The sequence below is a fragment of the Phoenix dactylifera genome, chromosome 8 (genome assembly GCF_051530095.1).
Source record: "Phoenix dactylifera cultivar Ajwa chromosome 8, Ajwa_hap1_PhDact_Kaust_v1.1, whole genome shotgun sequence".
In the NCBI taxonomy this organism is placed as follows: Eukaryota; Viridiplantae; Streptophyta; class Magnoliopsida; order Arecales; family Arecaceae; genus Phoenix; species Phoenix dactylifera.
The window spans coordinates 14,385,624-14,411,715 of NC_143197.1; the positions used below are offsets into that span (position 1 = coordinate 14,385,624).

Sequence of the window (26,092 nt, forward strand, 5' to 3'; positions counted from 1 at the left end):
CCGGCAGATGCGGCAGCAACACAAAATAAGTCTGTCATTTTCTCCATACAAGCTGTCTGTCAGTATGTGAATCCTTCATAACTGAAGGACATCTATAGTGAGCTCCGTGACACCAACAAAGAGGAGCTACAGAAGTAGATCACCTCATACTAGAGCAAGTGGCCCACATATAAACTAATGGTAATGTGTGATGGTTGGATCGACCCTACCAGACAGAGCATCAACTTTCTGACATATTGTGACATATAGACTTTCTTCTAGAAGTCAATTGAAGTTCCAGATCACATGCACGATGCCACATACATTCTCAGATTAATGGAAGAGGTGATTGATTAGGTAGGAGAAGATAATATCATGCAGGTTATCACTGATAACGAGCCATAGTACAAGACCGTCGGGGAGATCTTGATGAAATGACGGCCACGCATTTTCTACATTCCATGTGCTGCGCATTATATCGACCTCATGTTGATAAAAATTGAAAAAATTCGTAGGATGAAACGGACAGTGAAGATAGCCCAGTCCATCACCAAATTTATTTATTACCATATTGATCCTATCACTGATGAGGAAGTAATAGGAAGAAGATCATAAGACTAGCTGTCACACAGTTTGCTACTAACCATATTGCACTTGATAGTCTCCTTGAGAGAAGCATATCTTCGTTAGATATTTGTTAATGTCGAGTGGTAGGAAAGCAGAGATGCGAGTAGCAACCCCATATTGGTACCATTTTATTATGCGGTACAGTACTGTAAGGCTTGGCAAATCGAGTATCTGTATGGTATGGTACCATGCACCGATTCAATAGTAATACACTACAGTACGGTATGGTACTGACCAATACACCAAAGCTTGATGTGGAGAGCTTGGTGACGAGGTAAGCGTTCCAACAGCGAGCCAAAAAAATAGTGAAAGCGATCAAGCCATTATATGAAGTGCTTCGGGCCGTGGACATTAAAAGGTTCTCTTAGATAGGCCTCCTATATCATATGATGGAGAGGGCAAAAGCTCAGATCAGGAAGGCAGATTCAAAGCAGACCAGCAATACATTGATATTGAGCAGAGGTGGGACTACCAGATGGATAGAGTTGTATCTAGCAGGTAGGCAAAAATATTAAAAATTTGACTACTACTGTACTTATAAATATTTTACTAAAATGATTGCAAACTTTATTAGTAGCTTACTAGTTGAACTCAAGGTTGCAGTACACTGTAACTAAAATCATTATGGATGAGGAACTATTGATCACCCTACTCAATATGATCTACAAAATGAAGCATGATCTAGAAATCGTGGCCCTGTGGCTACAAGAGGTAGGTTTAATTAAGAAGCATGTGTAAGTTAACTCATATCTTCAATCATTAACATATTACAACACATCTCTTTTCAATAGAAGAAAATGTTAAGGGCACTAATAGTTTTGGAGTCTCGGCAGCTGTCACAAATAAAAAATCAATGAATCCAGATATATTAGATATCAACTATAATTACTAATATGATACTATCTTATATGTAATTTTTTTAATGCTTTTGTGTAATTTTTTTCATTCTTTTGCAGCTTAATGGTGGATTCATTTTATTCTATCAGTAAAAAAAATCTTAGGCGGCCAGCTATCCAGATCCTCTCGGACAGTTACCTCGAGTGGTTGTGAATGCAACTAATCCACCTTCATGCTCATCCACAAGTAGAAGAATCGTATGACACAAACACCTCAATGACCTAGAATATGTCCACTACAATCTAAGGTTGACGCTAAAGTGCAATCAGGAGGAGGTGAAGTTGAAATATATGGATCCGCTCTATAATGATTTTGTTCAGAATGAGGAGGATCTCATGATCAGATGGCTTGTGGCCAACAGCAGAAGTCGAAGCTCGACGAGCTAAGATCGCCTCCATAATTAGTTTCATAGCCAGAGAGGCTAAGGTGGATGCTGAACAATGGGCAGAACATAATATTCCACACTTGCATCTAGCCGATTAGCTAAAGGGGTTAGTAGGGAGTTGATCGTCATAGGGCTCCATGTCCGAGACATCCTGCTAGAGATATGACAGAGAGATGCTTAAATAAGGCCTCCAGTCTATCCGGTCTACTCAGTCAGAAAAGCACCGTTCATCCTCCCAACATAGCCAAGTAGAGAGAGGTACAAAGAGAAAATAGGCAATTGCTCAATGCAGCTTGAAAAAAAAGGAAAAGACAGTTGCAGCCCTGATGGAGAGGGTAAAGGAGTTCGTTCACTCAAACTCAGAGACTAGAAAAGGCAGCAATGACAGTTCTAATGAACATGAATCAGATAGTCAGGGAGAGAATGAAGGACATAAGACCAAGGTCGGAGGAACCAGTACCGGACACCGTACCAGTTCCTCGACAGCACAACTTGGTATGGGCCGTGCCAGGCTTGTACCGAGAGAGGGATGGTAACGTGGGAGAGAGAAAAAGAGAGAGATAAGGGAGAGAGAGGGAGGGAGGCCGGAGGAGGGTGACGGATGTCGGCCGAGTCTGCGGGAGGCGAGGCAGCGGTCGCGGCCTCCACCGCCCCCCTGCAACCTCCGCCGGGCCTGCGCCAGCGTCCCGATCTCTCCCTCTACCTTCCTCCCCGCTTGCACTCTTTCCTCCTCTTAATCCGGCAACAGGTCTCTTTTTTGTTGCCGGAACAGTACCAGTAAGCCACCGGTACGACTCGGATCGGCTGAAACCGCCTGGTTCGGGACGATTTCGCCGACCTTGCATGATACCATTTATGAGACAACTCCAAGGTGATCTTCGATTCACCGATGAATTTCAATTTACACGTCACATAGGATAGGGACTACGGTGCACAAGTTGGTCAAGCTTGCGAGGATACAATTGTATATAAAAAATGGATTCCTCAAGGTCGTTTAGGAGGATACGATGTAGCTGTAGATAACCTCACACAAAGAGTAGGATCCATAGATGTATCAAGTTCCAAGTTGTATACTAGATCCTATTACTCACAGCTATAAACATTCTATGACCCATACGGATTTGGATATGGTACATCGAAGCATCATCTTCCAATGGCTACCATTCTGCGTAGCTTGGAGTACCTAAAGGGTCGGAATCTACTACCAACATATTCAGATAGACCCCTCCGTAGTTGTATTACCAAGCAAACAATACTTTCTAGAGTTAAGAACTTCAATGAGAGATCCGAAACTAGTCATAACCCAGGACGTGTACCTTATAAGATGGGCATACGGGACTACAATGTCGTATGGTTGGAGGGGTAATCTGATGTTTAACCCACATGCACCACATGTTATCAAGCCAAACCTTAACCCCGCACTCTTCCTCCTTCCCCTTTATCACATCCATTGGGCTACACCATGACCTCCATCTTCTCCTAAACAAGTCAACACTAATCTCCTCCATTATTCCATCTATTAGCTACCTCATCTGTCCAATTAAGTAGACTAGTATCCACCTTTACACATCATACCAAGTGTATGCCCTGCAACCCTTCCTCAAACTTCTCTCTTCTATCCCCCTTCCCTCCATTTCCTCAGCCTCCTAGATTTAATCAAGACATCCATCTCTTTTTTTCCCCTTCTCCATTTTTGCTCTTGATTTGACAAAAAGATACAGTATACAAATAAACATTTTATAGGACTAACACGTTAGAGAAAATATCAGCAAAAAATATTTATTCGATGTTCAATTACAGATGAGGATCAAAACTGAATCTAATAGAGAACTTGAAACCAAATCCAATCTCAATTATCTTCTTCAGATCTTGCTTGGATCTGCCTCATTTCCACCCGAAGATTAAAATTCCTAATTAGGATGTTAAGTACACAAAAAGAACAACCAGAAGCATCAAGACTTCACTAAACTTACCATAGTGATGCTAAAGTAAGATCAAATTTCAAAACAAGGTTTTCAGTCTAAGTACAGGACCCCATAATTGGCAGATTACAGGTATGGTCAAGTTGGGTTGGTACAGTACACCCCCATACTGACTCATCGTACACCGCCAGATGTGAGACAGCATCCCTATCTTGTGTCTGTTCAGTACCCTGTCAAGCCCTTATTCCATAAGGCAACTTATTGGATCAACACAGTTGGGCGGTATAGTTCCATGTAAAAACCTTGTTTCGGAACACCCTTCATGTTATACAAAATCCTTCTTTTTCTTCTTGCAAGCAATTATTTAATCTATGAAGATAAAAGTGAAGCACTAACTTGCAACTTAACAACGATAAATTGAAGTGGGCACTCAACACCCAATCCTTCGATCAAGTGGCATTTTATTTTTATTCTTGACATAGCATGTTTTATTTAGTCCCTGAAACAGTTACGCCAATTTTGCACATCGCCACAGTTACACGTGGCTGAGGGATAAAACATGGCACAGCCATACAAATCAAGGGCTAGGAGTAGAATTTTTAGTCAACAGTGACTAAACGTAAGTGGCAGTCAATCCAGAGGGCAGACCTCAAATTTCCCATTTGGGAACTAGATGAAATATCCAATTTGGTTAAGTTATGGTGGATTCGTTAGTATATCATAACTAGATTGTAACAATGTCACAGCAAGGCAAGTCTAATAAGGAAACCTTATCAGATTCAAATTATGCCCATAAATTTAAAAGGATAAGAAAGCTGAGAAACAATGGTGAAAATATATTTAAAAAAAGCATATATTACAACAATCAGAATGTAGGTGAGCAAGCTGATTCGATGTAAAATCAACCATCACATAGAATGACTAATCAGTAGAACAGAGAAAATTTCAGATCTGCACATACAGAGCATAAAATAATGGAAATTGAGCATATTACTATGGTAACATGTGGTATATACTAGAGGAAATCCTCGTAAGGCTCTCACACATTTCTGGAAGGATAAGAAACAACAAGGACAAAAAACACATGAAAAAGCATCTGTACATTTTTATGAATAAATTGCTTAGACTAAGAATCCGTAATTTTTAAGAAAAGGAAGCCAGGTAGGATTCAGAAATCCAGCTGAACATCGCATGTATACTGTTGTCTATCATCACAGCCGAAGTCAGTGACAGGAAAACATGGTAAACCATCACAAAAAGTGCAGAACTACAAAACCTAGTTTATCTGCAGTGTTCCCCATGCTTTGTATATCAAACAATGTGATATGTCAAAAGCATCACACATCCCTAGAGCAAAGAGTTCAGAAATGCATTTCTTAATGCTACTAACCAGTACACTGGGTGCTACAAGAAAAACGAATTGATATGTCATAACTTGTCAGGCATTTAGCAACCAGCGACAACAGTGTCATGTAGTACCGAACAAGGACATTAATCTTAGAACATAGTACATGTCAGAAGAAAAAAATGTCTTTTGAACAAGTTAACAAGAAAGGGAGTAGTCTTGCATGTTTAACATTATAAATTAGCAAAAAAAGGGGGACCTTCTAGTTGAAATGAAATATTGTACCTGATAGTACAAATAGGCTGCATAGAACAAGATCAGAAGTGGCAGTATGGCCCAGAGAGATACGGTGCTCACTATGCCTATGAGAACAAATGTTGAACAGAGCTGCGAGAATTGTCCCATAAACATATTTACAAAGACAGCAACATTGCGATCGATATCACCTAAATCTTTTGCAAATCTATTGATTATCCGTCCAAGTGGATTCGTATGAAAGAAAACCATTGGAGCTCTTAAGATAGAGTGAAGCATGGCATCATGCAGCCTCTTAGCAGCATAGAGACTTGAGACGACCAACCAATAAGAGTTTGCTAAAGTCACAAGTACCTAAAAAGCAGTCAAAATATGAAATTTTGTTCAGAGTAACATCCAGAAAGCTTTGATATGCTGCTGCAACTGCATCCTATCTGAAACTGTTGAGAATTTTTTTCTAACAGGAACTCAGAACAGTATGACTTCAACAACTTGTATAATACCTGCCCAAAAGAAATAACTGCATATATCATATTGTAGAAACCAGACCCATGGCTCTTTGGGGAGGTCTGATCCGTCCAGACGCTCAACCATGTGCTACTTGAGACCCTGAGAACTTCAGTCAAGATATAGCAAATAAAGAGTATCATAACCACCCAGAGTCCACCCAATGCATTTTTGTATCTGGAAAAAAGCAGTATCAAGTGAATAATCTTATGTAACAACATCAACCACATAAAATCTAAAATGGTGGAACAGAGAAATATACAATATAAAGCATGATCAACATACGAAAGAGTTCTGGTGTAGAATAGTTTGCTAATTATTATAACTATTTCCAGCTAAAAATTAATGCTCCACTCAAAGGAAGAGTTCATAAATTAGAACACATTTAAGATATTGTGCTAAATATTCAAAAGAATTCCACATTTCGAAGCATAAGCCAGGCAGCGGCAATTGCAGAAATTTTTGAGAAGTTAGTTTCTGAATTAACAAGAAGTCTAATACATTAACATTTACAAAATATGGTGACAACGGCAGCAGCAGCAAAACATAAATGCATCAAGATGAGATCAGCTGTGGAGCATAACTCAGGCAAAGGCTCCACCTGCAGTTTTGAACAAGAAATTGTGATCAAATCTCAACCTAACACAAACCCTGCTAGTTTAGCCAGCAATTCCAACCTTATGTTAGTTAGGCAGGTGGGTGAGTTAATGAGTGGCGTTCAAGACCATGCACATAAGTAGTGTAACCGCACATGAATGTTTGCTAACAGCACTGATGATAAAATAGGATGTTATATAAGCAAATATAACTTGGTCGAGATCCATAGCAATAACCTCAATCAAACTGATGATTTGGTCAAATGCCAAAACTCGCAAAACCAGCAAATAATCAAGATAAACCAAGGTCCGCCAAATCTGTACCGAAACCCGTATCGATCAGTAGCCAGTTGGGTACGGTACCTATAGACAATACGCAAAGGCGTGCCATAGTGGTTCGGTACCGTACAGACACACGAAATGCAGAGACGGACCGGTTTAATTTTTTTTCGATATTTTTTAGGTTTGATTTATTGGTAATCAATGTTTTAACTTTTTCAATGATTTTACGTATAATTTGATATTTCTTGATATTTTTTAATGTTTCTATAATCTCGATACAACCTAAATGATGCTTCTTGATGTTTTAAAGTGATGCAAAACATAAAATTATTAGTGAGATGTGTGCTACATGAAGCAACATGGAATATCCTAAAATCAATTAGTGAGTTACAAATATAAAATGATACAATCGATTAAATATATTTAAAGTACAACATACATATCAATATTTATAATCTTGTCGAGTTGTGATACTTCTTGTAGATATCCGGATTACTAATATAATCAGGAGGCATATCAGCCCACCCCTTTAACCAAGCGGCATTGTAGTCCTGTACGCTCATCCCATAAGGAACGTGCTCTGAGTTATAACCACCCTCGAATCTCTCACTGAATTTTATTTTATTTTATAATTTTTAATCCTTAAAAATAAATTTTAATTAAAAAATTATATATAATCTAAAAAATAAAAATTTTAGTGGGATTGCGTAGATCATCCATAGATATACAACATATCATAAAATCATGCCGAAATTAAAAATTTTGGCATAACCTTCCCTTATTTTGAAAATTTTTTGGCATTTTTCGGCATTGAAAAAAAAAGAAGAAATGAGGTAGGTTGGATCCTCCTTGAATCGTTGAAATCACGTATTTTTTGGCCCCTGTGGCAGGGGAGGGGGGTGGCGGGAGTTCGAAGAAATGGGGAAGGAAGGCCTGAGAAGGCCACCACTTAAAAAGAGAGGAAGGGAGAACCAATTCAGACCAGTTCGAATCGGGCAGTTTGCACCAGTTCTGAGCGTTTCGAGGCCAATTTCAACTCCCACAGCCGAACCGACTAGGCGGTTCGGCCCGGTTCAACAGACCATGAGATAAACTATTTTAAGTGTTATTATTTTGAAAATGGAAAGGGAGATCTCTTTTGTTGGAAGGACGTATGCTAGAATTTCTACAAGGATGTTCCAGGCAAGGTTCGCGGTACCGATGGTACCGACGTACCGGTCGGCTCCGGTAATGGTACGGTACCGGTGCCGAACCAAGCCGAACCGATACCGTACCGATGGGGCACATTCGGCCTGGTTTCGACCCCATAGTCGTTTTTTTTTTGGAGTTCTTTCACTTTTGGATATTTTTTTGATGTTTTTATGTTTAGGTTTAAGGTTAAAAGTAGATGATGCAACTTATTACTTCCAAATGATTCAAATAATGAGATGAAGAACATAAAATATTTTCAAATTAAGATACAATCAATTACATACATTTAAAGCACTCTCGAATATCTAAAATCGGGTTGAGTGGCACTTTGAAAAGTGCCCCAGTGTGGCACTTTTGAAAGTGTCAGCCTCTGGCCAGCGCTGTGGCATTTTCAAAGTGCCACAGCGCTGGCACTATTTTTCAGAAGCGAACCGGTGCGAACCGAGCTGGTTCGCACCGGTTCGAGCTCATACCGGTGCGAACCGAGCGGTTCGCACCGGTTCCCACATGTACCGGTGCGAACCGAGCCGGTTCGCACCGGTACGAGGCTCAAACCAAACGGTTCCGACCCATATTGGGTCGGAACCGTTTTATACCCCTGTACCGGACCGGTGCAGCTCGGTACCGGTCCGGTACGGGCTGAACCGACCGGTACAGGTCGGTTCAGCAGACCTTGGTTCCAGGGCAACATAGTTGAACAAATTTAAGAAGTCAACTTAGTAGGTGAAGTCAAAGCTTCAAGATCTAAATATTTAATGATTCAAATAGAAAATCTCAGCACATGCTATGCACATGATTATTCTTATATCGTCCTCAGCATGAAGAATGCATGCGAGCAGGGTAAGGATGGCTGTGATCTTCCAATTTTATTAATTCATTTTGCTATTCTTATTATTTGACATATAGACAGCTAGTTTTAGGAGGTGTACCTCTCTTGTTTCCTGTTAGGATTAAGAATTGGATTGTGTCTAAATATATCTCATATATAATATGGAAATACTTAAAGCAGGGTGGAGATATGGAGATGAACAGATGCATGTCATTGCGGAGTTTTCGTTTAATAGTTGAGCAGAAATGTTGTTATGAAATTCTACTAAGAGGGAAAACAATAATAGTTCTTACACTTGAAATCTAGGCAGTAGCAATATTTTTTACCTTGCAAGTACCTTCAAGCTGACAACACCTGTTTCACGTTCCTCCTGTTTGATAAGAACAGACTTTCCTTCTTTTCGTTTTGATTCTTTCTCACTCTTCAACGAGCCACTCTCTATCTTTATCATGTCACCATTTTCAGCAGATTTTATGGTCTCTTGACCAAGGCCTTCCCCTTGTTTCTCTTCTGTCTGTTCCTCCATTTTTCCAGCATTTTCCATTAATTTTTGAAAGAGTACTCCATTGCTACTAAGTTCTTCATAGGTACCCTCCTCTTTCACCATACCTTCATGAACCAGGATAATCCTGTCCACATTTCTCAGAAAATGTAGCTGGTTGGTGACAAGCACTCTGGTTTTATTTCTCAGTTGACCCTTTATACAATTATCAAAAACCTGGATAAACAATAGATCATGCAGATTAAAATAAAGCAAATGAAACATTATCGATCAACTTCTAATGTAAGGAAGCAATTTTGAAGTACTGATGCACAGGGGAGCACTGGTGTCATGCCGCTATGATACCTTGTATAGCACAAGGTAAATACCTAGGGAAATAGGCCTCCTGTACCATAGTGCAGTCAGTTCTTCAAACCTTGTAAGCAGGTTTATTATATGCCAATAAATGATAAGAGGGCTCAGATGCCAGGATCTGTGTTCATTTGAAAGACTGCTGGAAATTTTTGTTGTTTGTTCAGTATAATGTAAGAAAGAAAAAGGTGAACTTTAAACTCATTTTCTGCACTCCATGCATAAGTTATTTCATACTCAATTTGAAAAAGCAATTTCTTTATGCACACCATCAGCCCTAATTCAAAGGATCCAATAAAATGAACCTAACTGATCTAGATCCTCAACACGATACTCATCACAGCAATTGCAAATGCTAGTTTACTTGAACTTGACAGGAACAGAAAATAGGAATACTAGGAATTCTTGTTCTGGCAACATAGCCATGTTTGTGCATGCTTATTCAGATCTGAGCTAATTGCATTTGTCAGGTGATGTAGTCGTGAGAATATTTTCTGAAATCAACTTTTCATAAGAATTGGAAACATCCAAATCAGGATAAGCTTAGGCAAATATTTATGTGAGGCAAGCAGTATTTAACAAAGTAAAAAAAAAAAGTTCTATGGAAATACTAGACAAAATTATGTATGGTCTTATATCCTCAAGTAGCTCTGCAGATTTCTTAACAACTGGTGCATTCACATTGTTGCATATTCTTTTATCATTTGGCAGCTCTACATGTTTTTAAGAATGAGTGGTGTTAGTTTGTTCATGTATTCTACTTCACTTGAATGTAGAGTTAAAATCCATTTGTAACAAAACTTTGCAGTTGTCCCATCCATCTGGGTCAGCTTTATGCTCTGGCAAATCCAATTGCAAACTCCCAACTTGATATCAACCAACTAAATTGGGGCCTAGTTCCTAGCAACAGCAACTCCAAGTGAGAGAGTCGTTTGCCATGAAACCTAAAAAGCCTGTTGCCTAGTAGGAAGAAATTTTTTTTTTTTTGACCCAAGCAGGGCATTAACGTCACCTAATAGCCAAGTCGTGCTTTTGGCACAGGTTGCCACCAATATGCAAAGCTGGATCCACATTGGGTAATGAAACCTGTGACATGGAACTGAGCGGTGCTTCTCTTATATGAGGAGGGAACAATTCAAGGAAAAAATAATCAGAGATATGACAAACATATAATTCACATAACAATTATGTGACTGGGATTACCTGCCGACCAACATGAGCATCTAGTGCACTCAAAGGATCATCAAATATATATACATCTGAGTCCGAATATACTGCCCTTGCCATGGAAACTCTTTGCTTTTGCCCGCCACTAATATTCACTCCTCTTTCTCCAATCTCTGTGAGATCACCTCCCTAATATCACATGTGAAAATGGGAAAATCAACACTCAACAAAAAACAGAATTGATCTTCAACCATAAATGTAATTCATGAAAATTTATAAGGAAAATAAGAGGGTGTGACTAGATAAATCTAAGAAGCAGATATATTGTTTAGATTTTTGTCTACATCTGCAACTTGTATACTCACTGGAAGCAAATCAATGTCATGGTGTAATGCAGTTACTTCAATTGCCCTCTCATAGCGTGATGGTTGAAAGGGAGATCCAAACAATATGTTGTTACGTACCTATGTTGCACAAAGAAAAGTGTCAACAAAAATTACCGAATGTTACTTTAATGAAGAAGAGACACTTAGAGAAACTCAAACTCACAGTAGCATTGAAAATCCATGAAACTTGAGGTACATAGGCAACAGTTCCTCGAATTTCAACAGATGTGTCTGTTTCTGGCAGCTGTTGTAATTCACCAAGCATTGCTGATATTAGAGATGTTTTTCCTTCCCCCGTGCTTCCAACAATTGCAACTAAGCTACCAACTGGTATATCCAAATTGATATTTGATAATGTGGGCCTCTGTGCCTGCAATGGCTTGCTACGTCACACATCCAGTAGTTTCCAGTAAAAGAAAAGATGTACATCTTACAAGGCAGATATTCAAGCAAAAGAATGATAGATGAAAACCTGCCCATATAAAACTAGCAAGGAATTATTCTAACAAGCAGATTATTTATTTTTAAACAATATAAAAGTTTGAAGCTCATCAATGCATTTTCATTTTGAAAGATGGCAACGGAATGGACTCTGCTTGCAAGCAAAAGAGATGTACGCACAAACAACTACAAAGCAAACTTACAAGGAGAATAAATATTGTTTATCAGCACCACAAAAGCGTTAACTCTAGCATGCATTCTTTTTTTTTCTTTTTTTTTTTGGAGGGGGGAGGGGGAGGGGGAGTGGGGGAGTGTTGATGGGGATCTCAATGTTCTTTTATAATTTTATGTTTCCCTAGAAGAGATTTGTAGGAAAGGAGCTGTACTAGGTGTTAAGTGAGAAAGGCAGAATTGGACACAAATTTGTAGTGAAATCTGAAATTTTATCGGCCTTTAGAGAACGAATTGAAATAACAAGGATCAAACCTTCATCGACCAAGGGTCGGTTCAGTATGCGCAAAACTGACTGCATCGATAAAGGTTATTGATGGGTACCCATTGCTATGCCCTAGCATCCTTTGTACAGGCTTTTTTGGCCTCTCAACATTGCTTTAGGATTTCTTATCATATTTTGTTGTTCAAATGCTATGTTTTTACTAGGAAGGTGTGAGTATCAAGCTTACTACCTTAGCTATGGTTTCCTATCTATGTTGAAGTCAGAAATATGCATATTTATCACATAAATGATGTATCAACTACTTGAATTACAGTAACATATAGATGTTAAGATTAGCTTTTGAAAAGCAATTAGATTACTAGAAATCATAAATCTACATAGAAGGGGCATACTAACAATTACAGCAATGGGATTGATGTACACTAAAAAGATCTAGAAATTTTAGAGATTTTTTACAGATGGGGTAGAAGTGCAAATATAATTACGTAACACTTAAAGTATAATTTTTTGAAATTAGAAAATTTAACATATTTATAAGTAAATCATAAATTGCTATTAAAATTCAAAAAACAAATAAAAAATTGTAATTGCAAACCAAATACAATATATAACTCAAAAAACAGTGTATAATTAGCTTGGACTTCATGTATATTTTTAAATTATAACAATTTTTGATATTTCAAGAATAATTAATTCAGTAATAAACTTTAAAGTTTAAACTACCATAAAATTATCTTAAACTGATAGCTTTCGCAGAACAGCTCTATATGCACATCATTAAAAAAAAAACAACCCAAAAGGAAGTATTTTGTAGGGTTAATTTTAAATTTATTTAACTTCGGGTGAATAGAGCACACCTACATTGACATCATTATTCGTGAAAATTTGGTAGCATGCGCACAACACAAGTGCAAACATGCTACCAATTTTTTCAAAATTTTACAAATTTATTATTTTCAAATAAACAATAGCTAAAAAAATCTATCAAATTGTAGAATAAGTCATTACCTACATCATATCCAAAAATCCATCCAAACCACCATTGTTTAATTGGATTAATTCCGGACTAAACAGACTTTTTAGTATAAGGCTCTAGGGCCACCCCAAAAACAAGGTGATGACTGGTTGCGAAGAATAATAAGGTTTGCATTCCTTGTCAGCTAAAAAAGGTCTTCGGGGAAAAGGTATTTGTTAACAAGGTCATGACATCATCTATGTTCTTCAAGGACTAATGCCAAGAAGAACACATCACAAAAAAGAGAGAGTCCAAAATGGCTAAAAAGAATAAAAAGGTAAAATATGGAAATGAACCTTTGACTCCCAAGAAAAATATCCATTCTTAATTGAGATAGCTGGATGCATTGGCTCGATTGGTGGATTTGGCATCAGTACTCTCTCTTCCAAAAGGAACAACTCCTCTAGACGTTTCAATGATACATTTGCATTCACAACCTGCCAAAAAATAAACAAATAAATAAAGCATAGTTAAGACTCCTGCATGACTGCTAGAATAACTGCAAGTGCATTATGCACCAAAAATTAAGCAGATTTTTCTGGAGGCAAACTACTTTTAAAGCTTCTAAATGCTATGGTCAACTAGAATTCCAACAATTCATAAACTACCAAAAAAGGCAACAGACACTTGGAGACACATGGACATTTGGCATCCATGCTCTAGTGTCTACTGCAGTCTTATCATGTTGTAGTTGCTAAGTGGCGATGATAGATAATGCAAAGGCCACATAAGAGCACATATTTAGAAGGAACAAGCTCACACCAGAAAAAGCAATGACATGCTTAAAGACATGTTAGTGGACAAAAGGTAGCAATAATACCAACAAAAAGTTATCTCTATTTCATAAATAACCACATAATTATTTGCTCTTTAACTAGTATAATATGTCGATTCTATATATTAAGGATAAAAAAGATTTGTGTGAGACAGTGTTACTTGGACTCATTAGTCCGAGCCAAAAAGATGAGTCAACATGTATCAATGAGTCGACAAGTGTAAGACTCATTAGGTACGCACTCAACATGCAAATTCTATCTCTTGCATCATCGCAAAGAGTCCAATTCTATCCACCAAGTATTTGACGTAGTAAATTGGCAAATTCGACAAGGATAGAGGAAAATGCAGTGAGGCTAGCAGGGGGGAGAGAGGGGCAAACCTAGGTTGTCAGCTAGCGACACTCCTTGGTTTAGGTCAGAAACGATGATCAATTTGGTAGCATGGCCAGTTTGCAAGGATTGGAATGCGCCTACATGCTAAAAGAGACAATGAAAGCAACAAGAGAGGGATTGAAAGGAGGAAGCCAAGAAAGCAAGAGGTAAGGGAGAGGAAAAGGGAAAAGCAGATAAAGGGGAAAGCGATTTGGAAATCAGGTAGTGTTGTGTTGTTTGAAGACCTGCCCGACTTGCTCGTGAAGCCTTTTGGGGGGGCTCAGGCCTAACGTATTAGGCCCGGTAGGCTAGCTGGGGCTTGGAAAATAGGCAATTACTAGGTTGGGCTCGTTCTTGGGGATGAAAGCCCAACCAAGCTCGGCCAGGCCCAAATTCTTTTATTTTTCTTGTATTATTTGGTTATGTTTGATATTTTGTATAATTAATTAATAATTATTATTGATATGTGAACTTAATGGGATAAGAAACATGTTTTACTTTGTTGGCAATCTTTAATTATTCAAACTTAGTATTTTTTTCCTAAAATATTTTTAAGTACTATAGTAATTTTTAAAAATTAAAAACTAGTTATAAAGCTCGAGACCTAGCCTGAAGCCTGAGTAAGGGTGGCTTGGGCTTGGAAGATAGGCTCAAAGGCCCAGCCGGGCCAGAATAGGTCTAGCTGGTAGTGGTCAAGCTTCTTAAATTTTGAATTGTTATCAACTCAAAAATCTCAACAACATATTAATTAGGCAGATGTAATGTTTCCAAAATATTTTATCTTGAGTTTTAAAAATATTATATATCAGCTACATAATATATATACATATTATTTTATTTGTTACTAATAATCTTTTGGGGTACAACCATCAAAGTTGTTGTTGGGAACAAATCCTATTGCTTCTAAAGCAATCCAAATGACAATTAAATTTAAAACTATTTCTATTGATAAAACTTACTTTTACAAAGTACCATGGGAAGGTACTCTTACCCTACCTCATTGAAATCTCGAAGGCAATCTTGGCTTTTAAAATAGAAAAACTCATTTTCCAAAAGCATTTAATGTCATAAATTCTTATGTCTAAGAAAGCCCTTCCTTCTTTTTAAAACATTTAATAATTCATACTCCTGTCTTGTCGTATCCTCTAAAGATTATTTTATTTCTATAAACAAATAAAATGATCACACATGCTATAAGCAACCTATAACATGATATGATAATACCGATACTTTATAATATATGATATAAATAATTAATAGGAAGTTGAAAATTGAAACCAAGATGATAATCATCATGATAATATACTTCATTTGCCTACTAAGAAATTTGGAGTTTAGGCTTAAGAACAAATATATATATATATATATATATATATATATATATATATATATATATATATATATATATCATGCCAACAATAGAGAAGATAGAACACTTCAATAATTCTAGTTTTTCTGTGACAAATTTTATTAAATTTATATATAATTATTTTCTATATATCACCAAATCTCATGTTTTTTCTCTTGCTGAACCACACGCTTGGGTGCATATCCTTGTTTGATTCTTGTGTCCGTGTCCATGTCCATGCAACATCATACTTCCAGAAATAACTGCTTAATTGCACAGCCCATTAACATGATGAAGCAAATGAAAATCTAACATAGTGATTTTTAAGGTTTGATGCAACATGGGAAAGGGAATATCATATTGACAAACATTGGAATCATGGTTTCAGACAGAATGAAATGAAACAAATGAATAAAAACTATCAATGTCAATCAATATCATCAATTTCAGTGCCGCTGACATGCTAGTCAGTGGCCAAGCAGCAAGAGCCATGCCATGCAGGAAAGAGGCAAAAAACTTTGAAAATCCCTTTTCTAATGATAAAATTTTAAAAAAAAGATTTAGTGGATACTGTGCCAATGCTGTGTCAATGTCAATACTGGCTCAAAATCGTACATGCCAGTTAGCATGAAGCCATGAACTGGCATAGATAAACAAAGAAAATTTTCACAAATATTATGGGTGGCAGCATAGTGCTGACTATAATAGGTAGGGACATTGCATCGCTTTGTACAGTTGGAATTCATCAAAGGAGAGAGGTTATAAATTATGTAAACTAGATAATGAGTTCTCATCAGCCAATTAGATCCAAGGCAAGCCAAGTCATGGTTTATTAAAAGGCTCCATAACAAGAATCCAATGATTTGGCTCATGAGGCACTGGAATTGCATTAGTTTTTAAATTCAACTTTAGTGCCAATCTTAGTTTATAATATAGGAGTATTTCATGTTCCTTATTTTGCAAAATGTTTTTGATTAGGTACATTTGACATGGTAGGAGACATGTATTTGGAGGATATCCTAGACATTGATTAGTTCATTTTCAAAATCTAGAGCTACAGAAGACAGCCAAATGTCAAATGTAAAACCTAGCCAGTTTTATTTCAAATTATTGATCATTAAGTATACAAGGATTACAACTGATTGGTTATGAGATGAAAACCATCAGGAAGCATGTTTTGGATTGTTTTGACACTTATATGAGCATGGTCGGCAGAACCGTCTCAAACCATCCGATTTGGAGTGTACCGATCCATACCGGCAGCGGACCGGGACGATTCCAGTAACCAAAACGAGAACTGGCAACGAAGGGAGAGAAGGAGAAGAAAATAAAGGAAAAGAGAGAGAGAGGAGAGAGGGAGAGGGAGAGAGAAAGAGAGAGGGAGGTGGAGGCCAGCTGGCGGAGGGCCAGCGAGCCGCATGGAGGAGGCGGAGGAGGGGCTCCTCTACACAACTCTCCGGCCCCCCTCCCACTCTACCCATTCTCTCTCTTTTTCTCTCTCCCGTTCTCCCTCTCCCCCCCTTTACTATATCGGTACAAGCCCGGCACAGAATGGCACGGGGCTGTACCAACCCATCCCGCCGGGCAACCAGTCTGGGGCCCGATTTTGGCACAACAATCCTTGGTTATGAGGTTTTACTATGAGAAAATTTAGTGTCAGAAAGTCCAATTTAGTTAGTAGCATTGAGGGAGTCCTGGTGCCATCAGTTAATGTGATGAAGTGGAAGGAGCTTCAAATATGGGGATCCATGAAGATCTGAACATTGGAAGTTAACAGGACTCATCTTTGGACTCAGATCAAATAGGCCAGCCACACAATACTTGGCAGCAAGAAATTAAAATCATAAATGAAGGTGGAGTCCTTTGTCTGAGTATTCCTATCTTTTGAAAAAAAATAAAATGTTAGCAAGTGTTCCTTATTAGCTCTTCTTGTCACCATCTACTTCATCTCACATTTGGTTTTTCTACCTCACACTGCATCACATATTCAACAATATTTTCGATCACAATTCACCAACCTCACCAAATAAAAAAAAGGCGGCTAACTATCAAATGACTAAGATGTAATGCATGTTTTAAACCTCAAAAAAAAAAAGATCCGGTAATAAAAGCAATCGCATTGCTGTTTCCAGCATCAGTTCAAACTTTTTTTTTTTGAGAACTAGAATGGGAGAAAACCCAGCCAAAATCAGGTGAGGACGAGACAAATAAAACAAACGTGGCACAAAGTGACACACTAGCTAGCAGTTTCCCAAAATTCACTGGTAGAAAAGGTTCTTCGTTTGCGCACCTTGTTATGTCATATTATACAATTGGTAATCCAATAATATCTTCTATACAAGACTGAGTTTCCTTGCTTATAAATGGAACTTACTAGGCATAAGAAGTCAATCGATCATTTGAGAGATAGGGTGCCAGTCTAGCCAAGCCCGACTAGCAAGCTCATGGCAGACATACAGACAGACAGATATTATATATATGTTCAGTCAGTGTGCTAAAACCCCATTAAAAGCCCAGATTGCAGAAAATATAAATGTATAATTACTAAATTTAATTTCTCAATAACAGGAACTCATATTGTTGTTTCAAGCTTCAAGCAACAAAATAGTTTGCTGTAGTTTTATAATCACACAAGCAAATCCAACTGGGTTTATCATAATCTTTTTCCAAGAAAAACACATCAAAGAAAATGAGGAGTATCATACCTGAGTTATCACATTAGGGAGCATGAACAGTGGAAACCTTAACACTGAAAACAGTGAAAGTGATGTAAATGCTTTTGCAGGTGTCAGATCCCCTCCAAGTAAAGAAAACATCCCAAATGATACGACTATAACAACAACTGGTATGCTGTTCAGCATAAAAGTATTCAACTGCAAAACATAACAGTGAGCCATAAACAGTATGGTAACTATATTATTCAAAAAACAAAAAGAAAAAGAAATAAGGGTTAAGATCAACATTGCCAACATTTGATTCTACCATTCCATTACAAGCATTAAAAAAATGTCTTTGGGCTTACTGCTGCTAATAGCTGAGCCCTACGGAACCATGAAAGCTCATCATTGCGAACGCTCTGCACTTTTGAGTGGAAACTTTGCTCCCATGCATAGCATCTGCCCCATAAAAAAAAATTAAGGGCAATCACTCACTCCAAAATTAAGTTAAAAAACAAATGCAGAGCAGGTCACAATCAAATTGCAGCATACTTCACAGTATCCATAGCAGCCAATATCTCATTCATAAGACCAATGCGCTTGTCAGTACGTTGCAGGCCCTCCTTAGACAGTTTCTGCATTTTGCTTATTACAAATGTCTGATGCCACAAAAGGAACCAAAAATCAGAAACTGAAAGAACATAATTCATGGTTGTTTATAAATATGAAGAATTGATACAATATAATGTAGGATGTATATAAATCTGTACGAAACTATATTCAGAGACTTTGTTGATAATTGTCTAGAAAAAGCAAATAGCATGTGACCAATCATTCTAAATATACAACAAGGTGTAGGCTTAAGATAGTAAGGCTAGCCAATGTGGCTAGTTCGATGTGTACCAAACTGGACCAGTTAGTTACTGACATGGTTTGAGACTTTGATTCGGCATATAAGGCTCACCCGGTCCGGTTGCTTCGTTCTCCACTCTACCTCGCTTCATTCACTCCGAATCGGCATGTCTCACTCTGCTTCGCTTCATCACCCCCCCCCCACCCCGAAATCCTAATCCCTTCCATCCCGGCTGGCCAAGTAAGTCTCCCTCTCCCTGTCACTCTCCCCCTTAACAATGACGATGAGGGTTGTTCAAAGCCTCTCTCTCTCTCTCCCTCCCTCTCCCTCCCTTCCTCCCTCTCTCTCTCTCTCCTTCCCTTCCTCTCTTTTCTTCTCTCTCTCCCTCTCCCCCTCCCTCTCAACTCACCCTATTTTGGTACGCCCTAGAACGGCATGATATAGACTTGGACCGCATCAAACCGATCACCAGCCGGTACGATCTCCAATACCAGTTCAACGAACCTTGCTAGATACTTTAAGGTTTAAACTTAAAAAGCACTATACTGACTATCAACATAATATAGATATAAGTTACCTACCTTCTCATTCTAGCATAACACTATTAATTTTTGCTTACCTATATAATATCATGATTTGGTCCAAGTGTTAAGTTAAAATCTCAAATAAAGATAAAGAAATTGGCAAACAAAAGCAAGACAGAATGAACTCAACATTGAACCCTTTGAAAATGAAAAAAGTTCTTCCTGAGAACAAGGTTCAACATATTAAACATTAAACCAATATCAGCCAAGGGTGGGCACTATCTCACATCCGATATCGACAAAGGGTATCAACAAATACACTTTGACATTGCCTTTATCCCCTTGGTATAGCCTATTTCAGCCACCAATCTTTTTCTCTTTTCTTATATTTTAGGGTAAATTACAAAAAAAAAAACCCCTTGAAGTTTATGTTTATTATACTTAGACCAATAGTTTGTAAAACCTAAACTTTCATCCAATTAAATTAACAGCATTAGTGAAACCAAATACCTCAGATGAAAAGTCGAAAGTGCTCTTAGGTGGGGAGAAGGATGCAAATATTTTCTGGTGTCCTTGGGTGTTACTATGTCACTTAAGGTTATTTTGGTCATTTTTGAATTTTTTCTAACATGGTATTTGGGTCCTATTTAAGGTTAACAGTTTGACTAGAGTTCTATTAAGTTATGGGTTAAAGCGTTGGATAAAAATAAATCTCGGGGGGTAAGTGTAGGTTTTTCAAACAATTTGATGTAAGTATAATTTATCCCTAATCTCGAGGGGAGGTTTGTAATTTACTCTATCTTTTATTATCTTAGTTCTATGTTTGCTCAAAATTGTGTACTTCAGACATAAATCGTATAACTTAGAAATAAAACAAAAAATCATATTACTTGATTAAAATTAACAATTGATTTTGATGCCCCAAACTCCATTTTGATACCAATACAATACAGTAGCATTGAATTTGGTGATCGAAGACCATTACACCATCAACAACACAACACTCTCCCCCTAAAGGGGAAAAAAACTTTATTTTAATTGAGTGGTAATTTATTCTTTTCTTCTTCTTTTCTTCCTTTCTTTGTTTCCTCTTTCCTCTTCTTTTCCTACATGGATAGGTTTCAAAGTCTTGTCCCCATCCCAAACCCATTTTCTCAGAGGAATTGGATGTGATGGCCAAAACACCCCCATCCCACCTGGATTTAAAACATTGCTAAGGATCACCTAAAATGGACTAAACAATAATGAAAGTGGCTCATACATGTTCCCAAGGTATAGTTAAATTTATCCATAGAAAAAACAAAAATATTTCAAATATTTTGTAAGAGATATTCCAAACAGATGCACAAATTTCTACTATGCCTATCTTTCCAATGGAACTATTATACTTTTTCATAAAAGATAATATTAAGAAAGAAATCTTTAAAATATTAAAGGCATTTTGTAAACAAGGGCTTTGGTGCTAGCAAGATGATGAAGGTGCTGAAAATGGGGATCAGTCTTAGTAATCAACCATCAACTTATAAATAAAGTTGTTTACTATCTCTAATAAAGATACTTAAATTGTGAGCTATGCAAGGTATTCCCTATTCAAATTCAAGCTTAAACTAAGGCAATAAATACTTTAAGATCTAGTTTTGAAAGTAGTAGAACGTAAAGTACTTAGCCCCATTTGGCAGAGTTTTTGGTGGGCCAGAAAGTGCTCTCTGGCCCTCCAAAAGTACTTTTGAATGGAATAGGAGTATTTGGTAAAAAAATCGGAAAGTTATTTTAGCTTTGCCAAAAAGCTGAAAATGTCTACTTGGAAAAAGCTCCAAAATGGAGCTTCTTCGGAAAAACACTTTTAGCACGCATCGAGAAGCAGCTTTAGATTTATAAAATTTTTCTTTTTGGACTAAAATACCCATGATAAAATCATATAATTATAGGAAGTGTCCCTTTATATCATAATGAACGAAAAAAGAAATCTACAGGAGCCCACCCCAACAAACAAGAAACCCTAATCAGTCTTGGCTTTCTCCCTTACCACGTGATCAAAGTATTATTTCTTTTCTCTATTTATTTATCCATCATTTTGAATGAGGAAAGCATTGGAAAGAAAATAATCGTAAAATCTCACTTTTGCAAGTATGATTGCGTGGCTCTATACTTTTTCCAAAAATTAGTTCCTAAAAATATTATATTCAATTATTCATAAAATATTAATATATAATGATAATAATTATAATGTTTTATATCAAAATATTGTATTATACTATAAATATAATATTATATTACATTATATCATAATACATTGATATGTTATGTTATATAATATCAAATTTTGTTATATTATTATGCTATAGGATACAATATTATATTACCTATATTAGAAAAATATTATATTACATTACAGTAATATTCTACTATATCATATATTTATGTATTAATACATATTATATTTTATTATGCTATGTTATATAATACTATGTAATATCCTTTATGGTCATTTTGTCATACCAAAAGTACTTTCTCAGTTTGTTTGCCAAACACATATTAAAGTTCCACAATACTTTAGAAATGTAGTTACCAAACAACAAATAGTTTTTGTTATAAAAGCTCTACTTCAAAAGGCGCTACTTTAAAAAGCTCTACATCTGAAAGCTCTACTGCCAATAGCTCTGCTAAACGGGGCTTTAGTTTGATGGCGGGCAAAGATCGAGTATTTACTTAGAAATGACCAAATTATGCCTGACCAAATGGCTCAGTCTTGGATGGAGGTAAGAGAGGTGGGGCTGGATTCGTTATCAGGGGACCGAGTTCTTATGCGGTGGCGGCGGGAGGCTGTTAGATTTTCGACACCTCGGTTCCTGGAGCAGAGCTGCGAGCGGTCTGGATGGGTATGTGCTACGCGCGGCGAGTGCTTCAGGCAAGTTCAGTCTTACTAGAGAGAGATTCGGCCACGGTGATCAACTGGGTCCGAAAGGGCCCGAGCAATTATGGAGGAGATCATCCCCTGCTCCGCGACATTTGGGAGATGGGGAGGGAGGGTGTCACATTTCAGGCTATGCATGTATATCGTGAGGCCAATGGGGCGGCCGACTAGGTGGCAGCTTATGTAGCGAGCCACTCAGGAGGTATCCTATGGCCTGGAGAGAGAGAGAGATGCCCGGAGCACTTCGGGACCTTTTGCTTTCTGATTTTCTTGAGTGTATTCGTACCCGTGAGGTATGAAATGCCCATTCCAGCAAAAAAAAAAAAAAACTATAAGATTGACACCACATCTCTCTTTTACATCATCACAATGTTTATAGGCAAGAATATATATGAGACTAATGAACAAAAAACAGCATAAAGAACATGAAATCACTAAATAGAGAACTACCTGTAAGGGGAACATGAAAACCAGCATTAATGAGCCAACAAGTGATGCGACCCCTAGCTGTTTGTACAGCAGAACAACAGCTATGGTAATACGAAAAGGAGCTGACCATACAGTGTGAAGCTGTTGGCAGACTTGCTGCACAAAGAGAATTACATATCAATTATGCATTTAAGCATATATCTCAACATAAAATCATGGTGTAGACCAATAGTTTACTGTGTCTCACAGATTCTAGAATAACATTAACATCATGTTGAGTGGTCCACAATCATCAAATAATAATAAAGTTGATTATTTATAGAAAATACTACGAAAACTAAAAGTGAATTATATACTAGTGTTGAAGATGTTGTGAAGCCAAGACATGCACATAAGAGTCGCCATAAAGCCTAGGCCAATGTTGTCAAAAGTGGCAGCCTAGTGCCTAAGCACTTAATTTGGCCGGGCTGCCTAGGCCAAGCCCGCTTAAACATTGTTCCTTTGAGATTTACTTTGTCCGCCTTCTTTCCCTATTTAAACCCCCATACGGAAAATGAAAGAGGACATTGAAGCTACTACCAACCTTACAGCAATTAGAGGGCTTATAAACAGCTACAGATAGGTCAACCTGCAGCCTTGACTAGCAAAAATGGTTATGGTGGCCAACACTAGTGCCAAGTTTGTGTATATTTTTTCCTTCTTTATATCAATTTTCATCTTCATCTTCTCTTTCTAATTTTTCTTTCCTTTCTTTTTCCTACTCCTATCCATTCTTCATCTGACCATTCTTTTCCTTTTTCCAATAACATTTTCCTCTTGTTCTGCTTTCTCATCTTCCTTCATGGTTGTTGATTGTGGTCTTCCATCTTGCCAGCTACTACTTCCTACCCTCCTCTTGCTTCTTGCTCAGTCTTGGGCCTCTTGGCTATATTTTGCAACCTGTTGGTTGCTGTAGAGGCAGCAATATTGTTGCTACTCTCTTCTTGTGGATTTTGGTCTTTGAACTTTTTGTGCATGAAAAATAGGTTTAATAATGCATATATTGGTGAAAATGGATTATATAGATGATATATTTACTTGCTTATTGATACATATGGTTGAAAGTATTTAGGATAAATGCTTCAAGGCCTTTGTCCCTTAAGCGACCGCTGACGCGCCTAGGCGCCTGCCTAGGCCATATACGGGGTCCACTGCTTCGCCTCGCCTAGGTAATTTGACAACCTTGGGCCAGGCAAACATGTAGATATGGTGGGCCTTGTTAACCTATATTATAGCAAATCATGCTGATCAGTTGTTTATATTGTATGCTATAAACCATCAAGACTGATTTGCATCTTACTCATGATATAGCAAATAACTTAGCTTAGGAAAGGCGTGAGAAGTCATGCATTGATTGTCAAACATTTACAAATTTAAGTTCATGAGTAGCTAAAACGGAATAACATAAAATATTTGATTTAAGTATTTGGGAGTAAAGTGAGAAAAAATGCCTGGAGTGTTTCTGCATCAGTTGTCATCAAATTTGTTATCTTCCCTGATGCAAATTTCCTGCGACCCTCATGTGATAGTCTCAGTGATTTGCGAAACACAGCTGCAACCTGCAAAAAAGATGAATTAACCATGCAAATCAATAATATCAATCACATGTTGCATCCACATGATTCGTAAAAAGGGTTAAAGAAAAATAAACCTACTTTATTAAAAAAATAAAGAATTCTTAAAAATTATTATTTTAAACAAATGATTTATTTATTACTTGCATTAATTTATAATCTGCTTAAAGCATCCAAGACTTCTTAATCAACATCGTATAAGTGATAAACCAAATGGAGAAGGGGAAGAAACATTATTTGAGAAGCAATCTCTGCATGAGCATATGACCGCTTTTTTAACTTCCATGCTCATCACTCAGGTAATGAGCGGAACAAGATGCAACCAAGAGAAAACACAGGATATATAAATTCTGTCAGTTTAAGTCAAACTATGACTATAAATTAAGAAGTTGGGCATATATTAGTGTGAAAGAAGGTTTGCAACACATTTGATGTTTTGGATCAATTTATAAGGCCATAGGAAGGGTTAACATTTTGCTACAGGGATACTCCTCCATCGTTTTATTGAGAATACGGATTTTCAAAAGTATGGTGGGAGGTCAAATTTAGTAGCAAAGAAAATCTAATTAACATTTGAGTCAAAATTTGTCGAAAAACTGATTTTTCTTTCTTCAAGGAATATAATTGATTTGTTATCTATATCCTTAATGCAATATTTTTATGCTACCTCACAACAAATAATGATGTCTCCATAATTGTATAGCAAATGCATCTTTCCCCTACTAAAAACTTATAAATAATCCCCCTTGACTTCTGAAAGTGAGTGTTTTCCAAATAGAGTGAAGTTTGATATTGATACAGTATGGAACATATATATCTATCATGTCCTTCATTTTCACGGAAATCTACATGCTTTGCAAAGGTGGATTGGGAATTATAGAGTTTGTGTTTGACGTCAGTGCATGTACTATATGTCACACTGCCATACACTTATGGTGCAAATTTTTTGTAACAGTAAAATGAATACACATCAAGACAGGCTCCTCAAGTCTTGATTTCAAAATAGTGTTGGGTGCCTCGGACGAAATAGAGATAAAGATAAGCTCTCAAAATGTTATGGGATCTTCACATTCCAATAAAGAAAAACTGCACTGATGTAACAGTACGAAAAGACATGTCATGATGCTATCTGTTGGATAACAAAGAGCAACATGGTGCATATGGGAGGGGAAGAAAACATATCTTCATATCTTTGTGAGTGCACAAAGTCTTCTAACAACAAATGAGGTGAGGAAACTTTGAGAAAACTCTAGAGACTAAAACATGAGAACAAAACAGAGATACATTTTCAAGTCTTAGTGGTGATACTTTAATCATTTTTAATATTTAGAATACAGAGCAAGGTCCGCCGTACCGGTACCGGTCGGCGTACCGGTGGCCGGCCGGACCGGTATGGTACCGGTCCGATCCGGTACGTACCGGCTGGTACCGGTCCCGTACCGGCCGGTACGCGGTGGTTTCAAAAACCACAG

General features: G+C 37.4%; 1 protein-coding gene across 4 annotated transcripts in view; it reads right to left on the reverse strand.

The window, feature by feature from the left end:
- Positions 1-26,092, reverse strand: part of LOC103695628 (ABC transporter C family member 2-like) — a 53,346-nt gene that overhangs the window by 12,218 nt on the left and 15,036 nt on the right. For all 4 annotated transcript variants that reach the window (XM_008776998.5, XM_008777000.5, XM_008776997.5 and 1 more), the window contains exons 12-23: positions 24,498-24,605; positions 23,029-23,163; positions 18,840-18,946; positions 18,653-18,746; positions 18,336-18,503; positions 13,431-13,571; positions 11,385-11,591; positions 11,201-11,299; positions 10,872-11,024; positions 9,142-9,533; positions 5,914-6,094; positions 5,441-5,764 (exon numbers count right to left, since the gene is read on the reverse strand). In XM_008776998.5, coding sequence (XP_008775220.3) covers positions 5,441-5,764; positions 5,914-6,094; positions 9,142-9,533; positions 10,872-11,024; positions 11,201-11,299; positions 11,385-11,591; positions 13,431-13,571; positions 18,336-18,503; positions 18,653-18,746; positions 18,840-18,946; positions 23,029-23,163; positions 24,498-24,605 — 2,109 coding nt within the window. The remainder of the gene's footprint in view (positions 1-5,440; positions 5,765-5,913; positions 6,095-9,141; positions 9,534-10,871; positions 11,025-11,200; positions 11,300-11,384; positions 11,592-13,430; positions 13,572-18,335; positions 18,504-18,652; positions 18,747-18,839; positions 18,947-23,028; positions 23,164-24,497; positions 24,606-26,092) is intronic.